The sequence below is a fragment of the Strongylocentrotus purpuratus genome, unplaced genomic scaffold (assembly GCF_000002235.5).
Source record: "Strongylocentrotus purpuratus isolate Spur 01 unplaced genomic scaffold, Spur_5.0 spur5_scaffold_8, whole genome shotgun sequence".
Lineage (NCBI taxonomy): Eukaryota > Metazoa > Echinodermata > Echinoidea > Camarodonta > Strongylocentrotidae > Strongylocentrotus > Strongylocentrotus purpuratus.
In genome coordinates, this window is record NW_022145614.1 from 31,200,258 (window position 1) to 31,220,087 (window position 19,830).

Genomic DNA, 19,830 nt, shown 5'->3' on the forward strand with positions numbered 1-19,830 from the left:
GAAAAACTGCAAGCTAACTTTAAAAGAAAGTATTACTTCTTTACCGCAGTTATTTTCTACTTTGTCTGGATATTTCTGATATTCAGTTAATATATAACGCCATATGCTTCGGCGAGGTCATTTTAATAATGTACTTTTGTCTCACGGTTGTGCCAGGTGCCAACCAGAGGTCATACAGCAAACAACTTTATATTCCGAGGTATATCACTGAGAAAGTTTTTTTTTCAAATAACAATAACAATTTTCATAAAGCGCAACATATCCATCTCTATGAATGAAAACCCTGGAATAGTTTAAATGAAGATCTAGTTATAATGCACCCAGTATCTTCACTTTTTTTAAACGGCCCGGACAGTAATGGAGATAAGTAAACCTGTCAATTTAAGTTCAATTCGAAAAACCTACTGACTTTTTGTGATTGCTTTTGATGATTAACGTATTTTGTTCACACTGTTTGATGTATATTTCATAATATTGTGTATTCTAATTTGTAGGTTTGTCATTGTATTTTGTTCTTATAGCGCGATTAGAGACTTCGATGGAAAGCGCTTTATATCTATTAGTAAGCACCATTCTATTGAGTACTATTATTTTTATGATTGAGGGTATAATCAGGGCTCGAATAATTTTTTTGTCCACGGGGCTCTTCCCCCCCCCCCCCCCCCCCAAAAAAAGAGCCCCCGTGAGCGTCCTCACGGGGGCTCTTTTAGTACTGACGGGGGCTCTTTTTTTATACAAATATCCATTGAATTGGTACCTATGATACTCCTCAATTATTTGCTATTTCATCATTATCATTTTAATCAGCATTTCCCCTCTTACAAATTTACAAGCTACATAGCTGTTACTGACTTTCATTCTGTGATGACATTCTCTCGATTTCTTCCCGTTCTGCACATTATTTCCTCCTCATTATTGGGAGCAACATTTACATTCTTTCTTTACTGAGCCGCGTAGCGGCGAGGCGATTTTGTGTGTGTGCTATCTTGGACAGGCGCGGATCCACGGGCCGATTCTACCGGCCGCCCCCCCCCCCCTCCTAGCCTCCCAAACCGGTAAAAAATAGGATAGTAACGTAAATTTTACCTTAAGAAATAAAATAAAAACGCCCCCTTACCTGCCAGTGACACAAATGCGACATCAAAATATTTGTGCTTCTCTGACCGTTATTAAATGCCTAAAACCCCTGAACCCCCCACCAATTTACGCTCACTACCTGATCGTAAATACTTTAGCCCCCACTTTGATAAACGTTCCGCGGGGCCTGTGTATATAATACGCATACAACACTGATCTTTATGATGTCTTTAACGTGAAATATCTTCTTCACCCCTTGCAAACGAGAAAGAAAACAAAGTCATTAAAAGGAATTAAGCGACAAAAAATGACTGTGATTCAAATTGATGCAAGGATTGTTTTTTGAATAAGCACTGCTATTCACCCGAATCTTCTTTGTAAAAACAACAGTACTTTTACAAATCTCAGCCATGCTTACTGAGTTGAGACGTTCCATTCAATGTAAAATACACTTCTCCTAATCTGACCTAATCTATCAGTATTAGTATGAGCCAATATATTATTCTTTATTCAGTTCAGTATAATGCTTTTCCTCAAAAATAGTTTCGCTATTTTTGTTAGGGTTGAGACGCTAAGAAATGTTTTCAAATGTACATTACACAAACCCTGATCCATTGCAAAATGATGGTGGTTCTCTCTCTCTCTCTATCTCTCTTTATTTCAATCATGCATTATCAACTACATAAAGCAGCAACCAAAAACTTAGGGTTATCTGAGATAGGTGAAAGTAAGAGTTAAAAAGAAAGTCATGCTAAAACGGCACTTCACCTCCCCTCCTGAACAAAATGAAATAAATTAGTGGTCCTCCTCTCCAGCATCCCCCCTCCCCCGCTTTAATATTTACCGGCCGACTGAGTCGGCGCAAAAATGTTCCCCAAAAACTGGACCCCCCCCAAAAAAAAAATATATATATATTATGTGCATTTATCTAGCCCCCCGCCCCCTCCGCTCATTGGCGCCGATTCGCCGCTAAATATTTTCTCAAGATTTGGGCCCCCCCCCCCTCTTGCCGCCGGCTGGATCCGCCCCTGATTTTGGACCCCCGTAAGTGATGTTTTCCTGGCATCTACTTACATGCGAAGCATCGTCCACGAGCTTTTTTTTGTTGCTATTTTGAACCCCCGTATTGTTTTCCTGGCATCTACTAACATCTTACTGTGTGTCTCGATCTATTTATGGCGTTTTTTCTATATGCACATCACATTTTCACTTGGCAGCCCAAGGAGCCCAAAGAGGTTGGTTAAACCCCCTACCCCCCCCCCCCCCGTAGATCTGCCCAGGTTACCATATCATTCCACGACATCTTGGTCTTCTTCTTCTTCTCAATAGGGACTTTTAGATTTGCGTGGACGTGGACGTGGACGCGGACGTGTCACGTCCTTTTATTAGGCACTGGCAGTCACATGTGACGTCCTTTTAAGCACTGGCAGTGCCTTATAATGAGGTCACACGTTGCAGTCCATGTTCTCATCGTGCAAATCTAAAAGTCCCTAATATTAATTTACTGGTCGAGGTTCATTATTTGCTGGTCATTTGAAATCACCAGATTTCAGCGGGTTTACGCTTTCACAACAAAAAACTTCTCCATGACCATCATGGCCCTGGGAAGCGGGGGTGCTGGGGGTGCTGCAGCACCCCCGGAATTTTTCCAGGGGGGGCATAGCACCCCCTGCAAATTTTTTCGGTATGATATATTTACTGTATCAGGGGCGTACGCAGGGGGGGGGGGGGTTTGGGGGTTCAACCCCCCCCCCCCCCCTTTGGTATTTTTTATGTGTGTAAACCCCCCTAAAAAAAGCTAAACCCCCCCCCCCCTCCCCTTTGGTTTTTTTTTTTTTTTTTAATTATAAAAAAAAAATATAAAAAAATATGCCCACGGCTGACCTAAAAAAGGTGACCTTACCCCCCCCCCCCCCCCCCAACGAAGAAATATGTCGAGACCAAAAAAAAAAAAAAGTGTCCGCTTACCCCCCCCCCCCCCCCCCCCCCCCCCCCCCCCCTGACGGGGACGGTTATATAGCTCACGGGGGCGAATCGCCCACCGCCCCCGTGTATTTTGAGCGCTGGGTATAATGTTTAATCGGTCTGCTGTCGGTCTAGAGTAAGTTTTGTCGGTGTGACTGAGGTATGTAGAAATTAATATAGAGGGTTCAAAAGAATCCATAAGTATCAAGTATAAAAAGCCCCCCCCCCCCCCACCCCACATCAGGATTGCTTACTTTCATGTTTAATTAACCGCCTGACCATAATAGCTCATTCTATTCGCTTTACAGATGTACACGAATTGAAACTCAATTCATAATTAACTTAAATCTAGCTCCATATCTCGCTTTAGAACAAATCAAACGTTCCATATTTAAGCAAGAAGGCATCATTGATTGGGTATAGGCAGGCTGTCTTCTCGTTTTTCTTCCCTTTCTTTGTATTGATTTTCATAGGTGTGTTTGTGGGCCCGTGCCGTGTGCATTATTATGAGGTGGATACCTGATGTACATAGTTGATGGTATATATACTTTTTTTTTTTTATATATATAAATATATTTATATCTTGAAATTTTATTTCTTTTGTAAATGTATTTCATATTTTTACAAGCACATTGGCTTCTTAGAGGTATAGGCTACTGGCTTATTATGTATTCTGTTATTTTGTATTTGATTTTTTTTTAATGATGCCAAATAACTTGAATTATGATAAATAGGCTTATCAAATTTCTCACTTGTATATGGCTGAACTTTTTTTTTTTACTGACATACCAAAACATAAAGTGAGATTATGTTGAGATGGCGCTATTGCAGAAAGGTAGAGCGATCCTATACGGAATGGACGCATACATTTTCCCCGAAAATTTTGCTTTCATACATGGATTTATGGTAGGTTCAGGGGCGGATCCAGCCGGCGAGGGTGGTGGTCCAGGGGGGGGGGGGGCAATTCATGAGAAAATATTTAGAGGCGAATATGTGAAGCGGGCGTGGGGGGATGAGCACAATTTATTTTTTTACTCAATACACCTCCCTCCCCCTTGAGCGAAAAAAGAAATGTTACTTCTTTTTTTGCCTGGGGTGGGGGCCCGGCTTACAGTGATTGTTGAAAAAGGGTGTGCTGGCATGGCCTCCACCCCCCCCCCCCTGGATTCGCCACTTGGTGTGATCTTATTCAATCCACGATGCACTGAGTGGATTCATCGTTTCCAAGAATAAAATCAGAACGGGGAAGGTGACAGATTGATTTTGTTTTTTCAGTACCGTGATAGTAAAATGATACTGCGGGCCACCGATGATGGTGCTGGTCAGGCGCGGATCCACATGGCGGGTAGGGGGGGGGGGCGATGGACCCGGCCCCCACCCCCTGGCAAATGAACATATAAAACAAAGATTTTGATCACTGTGTTTATTGAATCAATTAATCTCTAGTTGATATTGTAAATCCAAAATTGTGAGTTGGACTAACGTATTGACTTTTCAACTCATTGATACTCGTTGATATCATTCATATTACTTTCATTTAGCCCTTGGCTTATGTCGTATGCATGGACTGGCAACCAATGGCACAGCCACTCCAGGTGGGCATATAGGAAAATCTTTTATTTATAACGCAAGTTCATTTTTGTTTTATTAAATGCACTAACGTCGATCTTCGACAATATTAGTAGGCCTTTGAATCGTAAGAAATATGAAGGGGAAAAAATGCCCCGTCGTGTTATGAGAAGAATTAAATTTATTATGGTACCAATTATAGTAAAAAGTTAAATCTATGTATAAAATTACTAAATTAGTATATTATTAGTATATTGCTTTCTGGAGATCGAGACTAATCAAGATACTTGTTAATTTTTTTTCCCGGTCAAAGGTCATTCACATGTTCTGCTGATCAGCGGAAGAAAATACTTACTGCCAGAGATCCTGATACAAATGGGAGTTTCTGTGCCTAAATCCATGAGGAGAAAATTATATGATCATGGCAACTACTAGGACACTTTTCATCGTGCTTATTTGGCTTTCATTGTTGTATTTTGGAGGAATATATCTTTTCACGAAGGGCTTCCTTTTGACTCGAATCGAGATTGCTGAAAGGAGCGAAAATGTGTGTGCAAACCCCGCCGGAGCAACGGGCGTGCGGCATGGCAGTGATAAGGGTAAATCAGCTGCAGAGTGCACGCACCAAGTCCGATTCAAAAGAGCTGTGGTAATGCTAGTTGATGCATTGAGATACGATTTTGCAGTTTTTAACAAGAGCCTCCCATCAACAGAAGCTGCTCCTTTTCAAAATAAATTGCCAATAATCCACGAAACGGTTACAAACTATCCGGAACAATCTGTCTTGTTTAAGGCGCTGGCTGACCCTCCCACCACAACTTTACAGCGATTGAAAGGGCTCATAACTGGAAGCCTTCCAACATTTGTAGATGCTGGGCAGAACTTTGCGAGCTTTGAAATCTCAGAAGACAACATCGTTGATCAATTTGTGCAAGCAGGAAAGCGGGTTACGTTCATGGGAGATGATACATGGACGAGCCTTTTCAATAATAAGTTCAATAAAGCATTTCCCTTTCCGTCATTCAATGTGAAGGACTTGCACTCCGTGGATGAGGGAATTCTGACAAAACTTCTGCCAGAAATTAGAAAGAAAGATTGGGATGTAGTGATTGCTCATTTCTTGGGGGTGGATCATTGCGGCCATTCTCTTGGTCCGTACCATCCTTCGATGGGAAAGAAGTTGACTCAGATAAACTCTGTGATTAAGTAAGATCATAGTTGGAGATGTGGGCATCGTTTCACGAAACCATCATAGATAGAAGTTCACTGAAATCCCATTGAAATGCTTGCCAAGATTAATATACAGGTGTACTCGTTTCATTGTGAAGTTGGCGAACTTGTACTTTTGATGGTTTTGTGAGATGCTGCAATGACCACATAAATTGCTTGTATGCATACAGTTGGTGCTATTGTAACTTAGTAAACCAATCTAGTGTGAATAATTGGACAGATTGTGAAACTGAAATAATTAAGCTTTTAAGGTAATTTAATATAATCAAAATGTAGATTAAACTGTATGTTTGATTACGGGTGAAATTTGAAACAAAGGAGCATAGTTCAAAGATATTAAAGTCCCACCTTTGAAAAAGTAGTATACACTGTACTAGTAATTAATCTGAATAAATCTCATGCCTTTCATCAATCACAAATTTGCGGTTACTTACAAATTTAATACACACTTTATATAACCTCAACTATATAAGACAGAGAGCCAAGTCTGAAATCACATTATTTAATTTTTTTATTGAGACACTATGTACAGTGTATACACCTTCACAGCACCTTAAGCAGTATGAGAATACACCCGAAGGTGGCCTGTACTTGTAACAAAAAAGAAAGATGTAGAATGTGTCATTAAAGATGAAGTTGAGTTCTGGTCATGCGATTTCATTGTGAAAGAAACGGTGTGGAATCGATCAGAGAAGGTTGATCATCTAGCATATAAGAATTTGTGTGTATTGCAAGGTTCTGGAATCATCAAAATGATAAGAAATTGGCCAAGTCTTGGTAAAGTTACAAACACTGTACACAGAAAGATGTATATGGGACTACACGAACACGTGGCGTAAAAAACCTACCCCCCGAGTTTTACGATGTACATGACATATTTAGAATATGAAGGCATTTGAAGAGCCATGCTTTTCAGGGAACATTGTCTTATCTGATGTTCTTCCACACTTGCATAATAAGAATGATAACGCTCACAAATTATTTTTCACCTCTTCCCAGAACTCAACTTTCTCTTTAAGCTATGAAGAAGTTGGAGATTTTAGTGAGCATTCCAAAACAAATTACATAAATCCCTAATCCATCTGTAATTTAAAGGTTTTCTTATCATATTTGAAAACAGGTCTGTAATGCAGAGCTTGGATAAAGACACCATCTTGTTTGTTCTTGGTGATCATGGAATGACGAGATCAGGAGATCACGGAGGGGACAGTCAGGAAGAAATCTCTACAGCACTGTTCATATACAGCCCCAAAATGATCATTGCTAGAAGTGATATCAGGGCAAAGGTAGGTAGACATTGCTTCTTGGTAATTTTTAGTGATTTTTGTTTCTTCTTGCATGTACTGCCAAACAAGTTTAACTAATTTTATGCTGCCTTTATTCAAAATATAAGGTCCTCAAAATTAACTTTCAGCAGACAATGTCGAGTTTCAATTCTTATTGTCTTCAATAATTGAGTTTTGCTTTAGATATTTCCATTGGTAGAGCCTATACAGTATGCCTTCCCACAAATGTGCCCCCCCCCCCCTCCCCTCTTTATGAGTGTGAATTATTTGCTGATTTTATTTCGAACTTGAAGTCAAACAATAAAATTCTTTAGTGGGATGTACCACTAAAGGATCTTCATTAGCCTATTGTTATGTTTTTATCATCTGATTACATACTGACAGAGTTTCTGTACCATCTCAAACCATCAAACATGTCTGGTTAAAGCAATTTCTAAAGTTACCTCCAAAACAATGGAGGAATATATTGATAAAACTTCATATTTTCTCATTCACAGAGGATACCAGATGTTGTGTCTCAGATTGACTTTGTCCCAACCCTCTCTCTCCTGCTGGGTATCTCAATTCCATTCTCCAATCTGGGAGCCATCATTTCTCCTCTCTTTACACTTGCCCCTCCATCTGAAGCACTCGGCTCAAAGGACAACTGGCAGCAAATTAATCACAGATTAGTTGCATCCAGAACCAATGCCAAACAGGTAGGTCTGTACCTATAACATTTCCATTTCGTATTCCATCTTTTTGTTTGCACAATGTTCTCCTAAGTCTCCTGGGCTTACTCTGTGAACATGATATTAAATTAATTTTTATTGACCTCTGTTATCGAGTTCAAAATATGATTATTAAAAACCATTTATAGCAAGCATCAAAGATGTTTCGATTCCAGTCATCATAATATCATGCCAGCTGCTGCAAACTATATATATTAGGGTAGACAAATTATGTAAAACTGATGTTAGATTACAGGCAGGGTAATGAAGTTATGGTACACTGCTGTATTCATAATTTCCAGGATTTTGCATCTCTATTCTAAAAATCCAAATAGTTCCTCCATTTCAACTATTATGAGGGCTATGTGAACTGAAATGCGAAACAAAGTTTGAGACAATGCATTTATTCTTCTAGCTGCTTTAAGTGATGTAACACCGGTTTTTCCCTGTCACCTAAGGGTGTATTCTTACAACTCTTAAGGTACATGAATATAAGTTTTTGCAATATCCCATTACTGAAAAGAGTCAATCAATCATACTTGTTTTCTTTATTCAGATTCATCGTTACATCACGACCTACAAAGAAGTAGCTGGGGATTTCCCTGCTGAAGTCTATTCTGAACTAGAAGCTCTCTATCAGAAAGCTGAAGGCCAGATGAACCGCTTGGAAGCTCTCATGGATGCTGATACAATGTCAGAGGTCACAGAGGAGTCTCTGCTTGATCTGGAAGAGCGCTTCAGGGACTACATCCTAGGAGTGAAGGAGATGTGCCGCAGTGTCTGGGCCAAGTTCGAGATGGTCTATGTCTACCAAGGTCTTGGTCTTGTGATACTGACAATCATCATGGCTGTGGTGATCGTCACCTTACAGCATTATACCGAGCCAGAAAAGATGGATGATCTTCTGCAAGGACTCACCAAGCAGCTGGTCACATGGGCAATGTGCTCTACTGGTGCTGGCTTCTTGCTCTCACAGAGTACCATGCTGTCACCAGCCACTAGTTTGATCTTCATCCCATGCTTCACATCTATTCTTGTCATGGTGCTTCATCTTTTCTCGGAGGTATCCAATGTCAGCATATCTAGGTTATTGGGGTCTTTAACTATTACTTCTGTTTTTCAGTCTATTTTAGTAATGTCACCGATATTTTTACACAGTGCTTTCATGACATCAGACAGTCATGTGATCAACGAGGGACGAGCAATAGTGTTCTTTGTAAAATCAGTGATAACATTTTATGTGTTAGTGTTTTCACTTCAAAACTACAAGTCATTTTATTCTGACAAAGAGCATGGATATGTGAAGGGGAGCTTCAAATTGAAAAAGTTTATATCGAGTCCAGCTATGTGGATGGTCGTGCTTGGACTCGCAGCTTTAGTGTGTGTAAGATGTAGCAGTCTGTTTGTCTCCTGTCGTGAAGAGCAGTATTGGTGCACTCCGTCCATTTTCATGCAACCCTTGTCTCTGATACCTTCAGAACAGTCCAATTTACGGAGCTACAGATTCCTACTCTCCATTGCTTCCATTGCCGCTCTTCCATCTGTCCTCATCTACCACCTGTCACAACAAGGTAACCTGAGTGACCTGTCTGGTCAGGTGTACTCCATTCGCTATGCAATCCCGCTGGCTAGTGTCTGCATCTGTATGTTCTGGGGACAACAGGCGCTTCCTGAGAAGCTTCGAGAACATTCTCCAGAATGGCAACAAGTAGTGTTCCCTCAGATCGCCTACGTCATGATCGCGGTGGCCGCCATCTTGCAGTGGGCATTTCCTCTAAACCTTCTGATTGTGAAGAGACCCCCAAAATCTGCACAAGAAATCCTTGATTCTGATGGCGCAGACTCTGAGGAACAACCTCCATTGGTGTATGGACTCGGAACAGTCTTCAGTGCCACTTACTTGCATATTCTCGTCTCGATGGTTCTCTTACTTTCTCTTTTGAATGCTGATGGGATGGCTACCTCTGTGTTCCTCATGGTGGTTGAGGCAGTTCTTTTCTTGGAGATTTATTCTGCTACAAGGAGAAAACAATTGACAGCCTTGAGAGCCATGCCAGAATTATACAAAATGGGTGAGTAAACGCCATGTACAGGGTCAGCCAAACAAATTAAATTGTTGTCCAATCTTGAATAAGCTACATCAAAAAGAAGAAGTCTGGTTGCTTTACTTCTAATTTGCAAAATAGACACAAAAACTTCTATATTCATGTTTGTGAAATGAAGATTATTCCTCTGTTTTAGAAGTATAAGTATTTAGTATGTTTTATTGTACCTGTTGAGGATGTAATCAGTACCTGTTGTTATGTCATAAACTCTTTGCTGTTTTACAGAGCAATTAGAAATAACATTATACATGATACCTTTCCAACAAAATTGTGTTGTATGATTTTTAAACATTCTATCAAATTTAAAGTAATTCCTTCTTATAGGAATATTTCCTGTAAATCAACACAAAATTTAAGTCAATTTAGAATGAAAGGACTAGTACAATATGGTGCATGGTTGATTTCTTTCACCTTTAAAAAAAATCTCATCTCATCCCAAATTGTCCAGGATTCTACATAGTGCCATGGTATGTAGTAGGTGTGTGGTCTCTCATGGCCTCACAGTACTTCTTTGCTACTGGTCACCAGGCAACATTCACTGCTATCAAGTTTGATTCAGCTTTCATCGGATTTAATGGAGACTTCCCTCGTTACCTATACTTCATCCCAGCTGCATTAGTTAGTCTCAATACCTTTGGCTCACAGGTAAGGTATTCTTGCTCCTATTTTATTAATAACAGGGGGGTGTTTCACAAAGATCCTAAGTTTAACTTATCTCTAAGTTTGACTTAAAACTTATGGATAGTGCTGTAAGTCAGACGCTATGTTCGTGTTCGGTTCGGTTCGGCAGAGTTCGGCAATTTTTCACCCGAACTTGGTTCGGTTTGGGGTTCGGTAATATAATAGCAAGCCACGGCGGTCGGCACTGGGCGGGCCGGCCGGCCTGCCGGGCTCGACCAGCACGGAGGACTTCTGCACACTGCTTCCGACCAGCACGAATTTCACATTATGAAACTGCTCTAAACGTAATTATTTGTGAAGAAAAATACTACTTACATTCGTATTTCCGTCTTGAATCGTGTTTTATTTTCAATTTTAAAAGAATCATGTTTTCTATTTGTCAATAAATGATATTTTTTAAAGATTTTCCGAGACGGTTGTTGTCTAATGTTAGAGTCATGAAAGCTGCCATCTTGAATAGAGACTCATGCAGGCTCGTCAATAACTGTTTTTTATAAGTTTTTATTTTTAATAGGAAAAATATAAAATCCCTATTTTTCCTTAATAAATAAATACCATACTATAATATATATTTATTTCATTATTTATATTGTAAAATTTGTCCGATATTGTTACAATTAAAATATTATTTTTTTATTGAATGGGTTTACTTTCAGCTGAACTTGTTTTGATAACGCACATGTATTCTTGTTTATGGCTTGCGATCGCGACGTAGCGTGGTCAGGATTTGGGATTTAAATGGCGCCAATGAAGTCGCGCCCACCACTGGATAGGCATAAATCACAAAGGCGAAAAATGGGAAAAAAGTAAATATAAAATGAGCAATCATGACATAAAAATTAGGTACAAAATGACAAGTTTATTAGCTTGCAAAAACGTTTTCATTTTTCTGCCGAACATCCGAACCAGGCCTTTGCGTTCGGTTCAGTTCGATTCGGTTCGGTTCGGAAGTGCCATGTTCGGCGAACTTCCGTTCGGTTCGGCGGTTCGGCTACAGCACTAGACTACTTATGGAAAGCCGTCAGCATCTTTGAAAATATTTTTTAAACATTATTTTAAAAGGCATAAAATGTTGGATTTAAATCATTCATATTTTCTATTATCAAGGAGATTGTATGCTCTTGATAATAGAAAATATGAATGATTTAAATTACTTGAATTTTTACTTTTGAATATATTTTATTCTAAGGCTACAAATGGCTCTTCATAATATTTAAGTCCAACTTAAAGATAAGTTCAACTTAGAATCCTTGTGAAACACCCCCAGTTTACACTTGATGAAAAAAAAAAGGTGAATAGTTAATTCCTTTTTTTTTCTGAAGTAGCTCTTCTTCACAGCCATGCTTCCTCTGATCCTAGTGTAGCCCTTCATCCACAGTCTTTGGTTAACAGGAAATGTGTGTTGCGCAATGATGAAACAGCAGGAAAAGCTTAAATTTCACAACAATTTAGACCTGGGCCCCATTTCACAAAACTTGTCATCAGTGAGAAATCCTTGCTTCTGATTAATTATCAGCAGATTTGTCACTGATTTTTGTCATTTTTCATTGAAAAAAGGCTTTCTGAAACGGGTCCCAGGTGTTCACTTCCTGTTCTAAAATGCCTTAAAGAATACCAATCACCTGAAGAAAAAGAATGTGTGTAGCTAGAATGTATCAAAGTCAACCTTTAAAAAATGTACCTGGAAATTTAAAGGTAGATGGTTAAGGAGTAATAAGAAAATAAAGGATAATATAAGGGCTTACACGGTTCCTTCCGTGTGAGCCCTAACAATAGCCCGACCAATATGTGGTGTACCTATGGTAAAATGTCTTAATCTACAATTTTCTTTTACATTCTCTATTTTTATCCTTTTTGCAGATTTTCTTTGCTGCTATGCTTCCCCTGATCCTGATCTGGCCCTTCACTCGTGGTCTCTGGGTGACAGGAAACAAGGTGATCCAGGAGGATGAGCAGCAGGGTGAACTCAACCTTCATACTAACTCAGATCAAGCTATGAGGGCGCTCTTTCAGATCTGTACCATGTTCCTAGTCTTCCAGGCTTGTGATGTAAGTATGAGCATTCTACCATCAAATACGTGTGAACTCATGGCCAATATTTTACTAAAATATAAACCTTGTGCTGGGCTTAAAGCCTGTCTGCACTACTTGTATCTACTTGCGCCCTCTATATAGCAAAAAAATGCCTAAGCGGTACTTGTTGGTCCCCATGATCCCCTTTTTATGCCTCCGCCACCGAAGGTGGTGCCGGAGGCATCATGTTTTCGGGTTGTCCGTCCGTACGTCCGTCCGTACATCCGTCCCGTTTGACCGTTATCACAATATCTCAAGAACCATTTAAGATTTAAACTTAAGACTCGGGAATAGTATTTATCACCATAGGAAGACGATCTGATTAGATTTTGGAGTACGTAGGTCAAAGGTCACAGGTCACAGAGGTCAACTTATGAAATTCCTTGTATTGAGTTTGTTAGCGCGATATCTCAAGAACCATTTGAGATTTAAACTTCAAACTTAAGGATAGTATGTATCACCATAGGAAGACGATCTGATTAGATTTTGGAGCACGTATGTCAAAGGTTACAGGTCACAGAGGTCAACTTATGAAATTCCATACATTGAGATTGTTATCATGATATCTCAAGAACCACTGGAGATTTAAACTTCAAACTTAGTGGTAGTGTGTATCACTATAGGAAAACAATCTGATTACATTTTGGAGCACGTAGGTCAAAGGTCAAGGGTCATAGAGGTCAACTTATGAAATTCCATACATTGAGATTGTTATCATGATATCTCAAGAACCATTGGAGATGTAAAAACTTCAAACTTAAGGATAGTATGTATCACCATAGGAAGACGATCTGATTAGATTTTGAGCACGTAGGTCAAAGGTCAAGGGTCACAGAGGTCAACTTATGAAATTCCATACATTGAGATTGTTATCATAATATCTCAAGAACCACTGGAGATTTAAACTTCAAACTTAATGATAGTGTGTATCACCATAGGAAGACAATCTGATTAGATTTTGGAGCACGTAGGTCAAAGGTCAAGGGTCACAGAGGTCAACTTATGAAATTCCATACATTGAGATCGTTATCGCGATATCTCAAGAACCACTGGAGAATTTTCACTTCAAACTTAATGATAGTATGTATCACCATATCATAATATCTCAAGAACCACTGGAGATTTAAACTTCAAACTTAATGATAGTGTGTATCACCATAGGAAGACAATCTGATTAGATTTTGGAGCACGTAGGTCAAAGGTCAAGGGTCACAGAGGTCAACTTATGAAATTCCATACATTGAGATTGTTATCATGATATCTCAAGAACCACTGGAGATTTAAACTCCAAACTTGTTTAAATTGCTCTATGGCGGAGGCATCATTTTCGACTGCGCGCAGTCAAAATTCCATCTAGTTCTTAAGTAAATTGAGAGCTGATATGATGAGATAACCAACTGTCAGTGACCACGGCAGAGAGGACTAATCCATCCTGGCCAAACTAGTGCAGACAGGCTTTAAGCTTTTGTTTAAAATCAGGTTTAACAAAGGAAGTTGTCTGAGGTCTACATTTTCTTTTGCTAAATGTGATCTTAGCCCCAGGGTTGTGTGTAACTGAAGTAGGTGAATTGAGTCCCGAGTGTGCCCTATGCCCTCCTGGGCCTACATCCCAATGTTCCAATGAAAATCCAACCCTAACATCACTATGAATCAACACCAATGGAACATAAGATTACAAAGACACCCTATTTGACTACAATCATTCTCCTGATCAGTTTCATATGTCATAGAACCAACCAGTGACACATGGTTAGTTTTTGGATTTGGACAGATGGTGTAAATCTTGATTGTAGCATGTCTTTATGCTGTCTCTGATTACAAGTTGTGTCTAACTATGTTACATTGACAGATAATGATAATGGATACCTTAACCACACTAAGTTATCATAAATAGATAGATATTTAGGTTAGGTAGATACAACCACTTTTCACCAACAACAACAAAAAAGGGGAAAAAGGAATGCTAAGAGGGACCACAGAAAGTACAAAAAAATTGAAATTGGGGAAATTTTTGGCAAGGCAATCCAAGCATGTGGGCGAACAGATATACAAAATATATATTTGACAACATACCGGTAAACAACTAAATGTTCATGTTTGCAGATTAAGGTGATAGGTAAGAACAGTGCCACAAATTTTTTTCTATGTGTATTAGAGATATGAGAAAGAACTACCACAACAGTTATCTCGGGGATCATTACCTCTGACCCAGGCATTACTCTTCTAGGATAATCACCATTTACACAATTACTCAACTAGAAGGGTTTTCACTAATGCACTGTATGGTAGTGTTGAATAGTAGAACAATGGAATGTCAACAAGATCAGGTCACTTCCTGTCGACATACAAGCAGCTGTGTTTTGACAGTCCATGGTTTTCTGAATGGAGTGACGACTACTCTGGTGTTCTACAGAGACCAAACAAATGTCATCTGTTTGGAGCCACAAGGTTGCTAACACAAGGTTGCTAACACAAGGTTGCTAACACTGTGTTAGAGTATAGAGTACCGAAGTGCTAATGTCATATTCCCTAATTCCATCATTATAATGAAGCATACTGATATTAATACTTTTCTGTACAATACTTATACTTTTTCCATCAACAATGTACATTTTATTCCTTCTCTCTCTCTCTCTCTCTCTCTCTCTCTCTCTCTCTCTCTCTCTCTCTCTCGTTGATGGACCCAGCTTGTAGGTACCATGGTGGCAGCAGCGGTCCTTCGTCGTCATCTGATGGCCTGGAATGTCTTTGCTCCAAGGTTTATCTTCCAGGGCGTGGCCTTTGGTGTCACCGTCCCAACCGTCCTCATCACATTCCTCTTCTTTGCCTACATGCAGAGATGTCTGGCAGGGTGGATTAACAGAATCCCATCTTAAAGGGACTTGGTAACATTGTTCAGATGAAATAAAATGTTGCTAACGTAGATCTATACCTCAATGCTAGATGTACAATTAAAGATAATCTGAAGTTTGAGTGAAAACAGACCAATATTAATGATAAAAATTGGGAAAAACTGATCTGATCAATTCCTTTATTCTCCTAACTATATTATTACAATTTAATTACATTTTAGGTGAATGTAAATTGTCACAAAGCAATGAACTGGCTCTATATACCATTCCAGACATTTAAGTGTTGAAAATTTTGTAATAGCCTGTCTGTCTTATTTTCATGGAAAAACGGTTGGGAAAATTAAAAAATGGTTGGGAAAATTTAATGTTAGAGGGTGTCGCACAGTGACGCCTTCAAAGGAAACCATACATATCTCTGTGGTTTGATAATTTTGTCAGGATTTTTTCATGTTAGAGGCCTAGAGGGTTAGTACAGTAGAAGGAATATAAAAAGTAACATTTATATAAAAATTACACAATTTTTTCATCAACCTTCAACAATGTTACCGAGTCACTTTAAGTATGCAATATAGAGATGAGCAGATGTAGTCAAACTTGGCCATCAACATGATATGTCACTTAATTTACTAGCAAACTTTATGATAGGATATTCAAGAAATAGATTCAGACTCTGTTGACTCTGTTTACGGTAACAATAATAATGATAGTATGTCTTGTTTACCCAGGGTAGCCTCAGCAGTATTAATACTGTTCTCCCTGGGGGCACTGCATTCATATTTTAGCCTGTCTCAACTGTTAAATGAAGAGAAAAGACGTACCGGTGTTATTTCTTGATGAAAGTAACAGTAGAATGCTGTTCTCCACAAAGTGAGGTCAAGCTCATGCAATAGCTAGACTCTTTGATTATGTTAGAGGGGTAACCATCATCCTTTTCAGTGCAGGGACTGCCAGGTGTGCTAAATACAGGCCTGAATGTAGTATCTTTCCTTTAATACTTTGTGAGCCTGCCCACAATATTATGACCCTCGTTGACTATTTATATCATTTGTAAAATTGATTATGTAATATCATCTGGAGGGAGTAAGTACCTTTAAAAAATCTTTGTTTTGCTTCAGGAAAAAAACCCTGCTATGTGTAGTTCGAAATCTTGGGGCAGCCGCAGCATTTCTTTTTGAAGGTATGAAAAGGTGAAGGTCGTCAAAGAGCAAATGGTAAAATCAGGTCTTTAAATATGATGGTTCGAGGCTTTCACTTGTTTATTTCATTATCATATTTTCTTCAATTATGCAACATAAAGGGGACTTTCTATCTATATTACACAAACTTAAATTGTGCATTCAGACTGTATTTGTATATCACAGTTTGAAAGAACAAATTTGGTAAAATCATGTCCAAAGCCAAAACAGCCTTTATACATGCTCTGCCATAGAGCAAATTATCAGCAATAAATGTCTGGTAGCTTGCCTGTCTTTTCAGGTTCTTACTTTCAAAATGTTGTCTGAAAATTGAAATAGAAGTAGCTACAACTAAAAGGTGCCGTTTATAAACAGATTACAGGCTTGATTTTATACGGGTTTTCCCATGCTGACTGTCTTTCCTGAAATGTCAACCAAAATTGTTTTGGTACTATTTTACATTGATTTTATGAAAGTCACTTTATTTGATTGAAGTTTGGTTATAAATCATACTTAAAAGTTCAGACAAATTATTATCATTCTGTTAAAAGAGTATTTCAACTTTTGTTATTATAATTTACCATGCTATCTCTTTCTTGTTTGCTTATGAAATTGAAAACACCATATCAAACTTGCCATTTGACAAATCTTATCTTTGGGAAATATTTTACCTGTTGGGTTGTTACATCAGTCCTATTACCTAATGTTTATTTGCTAGAATTATGTATGCTGTATAAATTGAATAGATAGTCTGTAATTATCAACAAAGGTGACGAAACAAAGGGAAATTTGTATGTAAATATCTCTGTACATTAAAAAATGTGAAGTTACTTATGACACTGAAATGTTATATGACAATTATATGGGTGTGTGATAGAGAGGTTTTTCAAATATGTGCATGATTTGTTAATTCTTAAATTTTTTGAAATGATGAAGGGATATAATGATATAAGAATTTTACATTGTTTGATGAACCACTGACATAATACTTTTTAAAAATGTATACAAATAGTCAAATACTTTGGAGCAGACATAAAGTAAGACAACAGTTTACATTTGACGCTTGTATCCCATTTGTTTACGAGCATTTTGATTTTTTGCATTACAACTTAATGTGAGTGAGAAAACAGGCGAGGGGAAGGGGGAGAGAGAGATAGAAAGAAAGGGAAGGGAGAAAAGGAGGAGAGAGACAGATGTCTCTATCTCCCTCTCTCTCCCTGGTAAATGCTACCTCACTAACATGGGAGTCTTTTATTAGATTTAATACACTAATAGGGCGTTGCAAGAAAGTTGCAAGAAATTGCAAACCCCCCCCCCCCCCAGTCAGTGTCTTGCGATTAATGGCAAATTTGCAATTGATTGCATCTCAACTTTCTTGCAACGCCCCATTAGTAAGAGAGGGGGGAAGGGGGAGTATAAAAGCTAGATCTAGTTAACTTAATTTAATTGTTAAAACTTTAATCCTAACAAAGTGCTAGGAAATTTAGAAGACTAGTGGGATGTTACAAAAAAGTTGAGTTGCAATTGATTGCAAATATCAGTTGCAAATTTTGCAACATGCAATCAATCGCAACTTTCTTGCAACGCCCCGTTAAAACATGGCACCAAATAAACTTCCAATATTTCAATTTAATAACAAACAGACCTATCCCCTATCCACTCTCCCAAACATTGATTCCCCACAAAATACCACATATCAATAACTAAAAAGTCATAAATATTCTCTTAATTTCTTGTACTTAAAGGCACACTGTCCTACTTGTAGCTACTTGCTCCATCTATATAGAAAACTTCCCCAATCGGTGCATGTTGGTCCCCAATGATCCTCTTTTTCTTATGTTAAATGAGAGCAGAGTTAATGAGATAGCCACCTGTCACAGTGACCGTGCTGGCTCGCTGGGTGGTCTAATCCCTTCTAGCTGAAGTAGTAAAGCCCTGGTAAAGCCTGCCTTTAAATTCCTTCTTAAGACTTAGAAATATATTTGTATTTCAAGCCTTTAAGATTAACATTTAACTGAATATACAATTTTAAAAAATTGACGTCATTTCACGTCATGCACATGCAGCCAAAAGTAATTTGTATTGGAGTTAAAATTTTAATCCATTAGACTAGAATGTTAAGTATTTTTGATAGTCTTGTTTTGTTTTAAATCCATAAGTTTTTTCCCCAGTTTGAAACTCTTTGACTTAAAAAAAAATTGGATTAAAAAAGAGTGCTATAAATTAAGAGATTAAGTTATGAGATGTTGAAAAACAAACAACTACATGTATGATCCTAAGGAGTAACCGACCATTCCTCTGTTACCAATATGATAATTACCCATCGGGATGACAAAGTCCTGTTTTTTCGAAAAATAGGAAGGATGAGGCCCTTTTTTTTTTTTCTTTCTTTCAAAATGGCCACTTGGTACATTTTCCATGACAGTCGGGCTATTTTTCAAGTTTGCCGCCGACATTAAAAAAAAAACAAATTTTGAAATCAGAAATAGATCCATTTTAACAGTGTTTTTCATGATTTAAAAAAAAAAAAAAAAAAAAATATGAGGCGGCCCCCAAAAAGGAAGCGGGCGAGGACGCTAAACATGTATATTTTTTTTTACATGGCCTAATTCATCCTAAGCTATTTTTGATTATCTTTCGGATGATTTGATAAGAGGATGATAATTTTCCTAATGGATATTATCCTTGGGGAAATCGATCAAGAGCTGGCGGGCCTTATTCAAGATGAGTAATTGATAACAGCGGATCGCAAGTTTATAAAATATTTGACAAGGGGGGGGGGGGATGTCATGAAATTCAACAAATTTTAACTGCCTTATTTTTACAAGCTAAAGAAAACGAAAATAATTCCTCTAATTTTGCCCCTGGCAGCAGTGTCAGGCGCGTACGCAGGGGGGTGTTTGGGAGTTTAACCCCCCCCCCCCTTTGTTTGTTTGTTTTTTGGTTTTTTTAAATGATAAAAAAAAAAAAAAAAAAAAAAAAAAAAAATTATTCCCATGGCTGACCTAAAAAAAGGCGACCTTACCCCCCCCCCCCCCCCCCCCCCCAAACGGAGTAAAATGTCAAATTTTCAAATTTCGAGACCAAAAAAAAAAAAAAAAAAAAAA

General features: G+C 38.4%; 1 protein-coding gene across 1 annotated transcript; it reads left to right on the forward strand.

The window, feature by feature from the left end:
• The first annotated feature begins 4,899 nt into the window (after positions 1-4,899).
• LOC584071 (GPI ethanolamine phosphate transferase 3) lies at positions 4,900-15,616 on the forward strand. The gene is made up of 7 exons (XM_030976187.1): positions 4,900-5,817; positions 6,962-7,127; positions 7,625-7,825; positions 8,394-9,909; positions 10,391-10,587; positions 12,484-12,672; positions 15,384-15,616. The coding sequence occupies exons 1-7, from the start codon at positions 5,027-5,029 to the stop codon at positions 15,570-15,572; spliced, it is 3,249 nt and encodes a 1,082-aa protein (XP_030832047.1). The 5' UTR covers positions 4,900-5,026; the 3' UTR covers positions 15,573-15,616.
• The last annotated feature ends 4,214 nt before the right edge of the window (positions 15,617-19,830 follow it).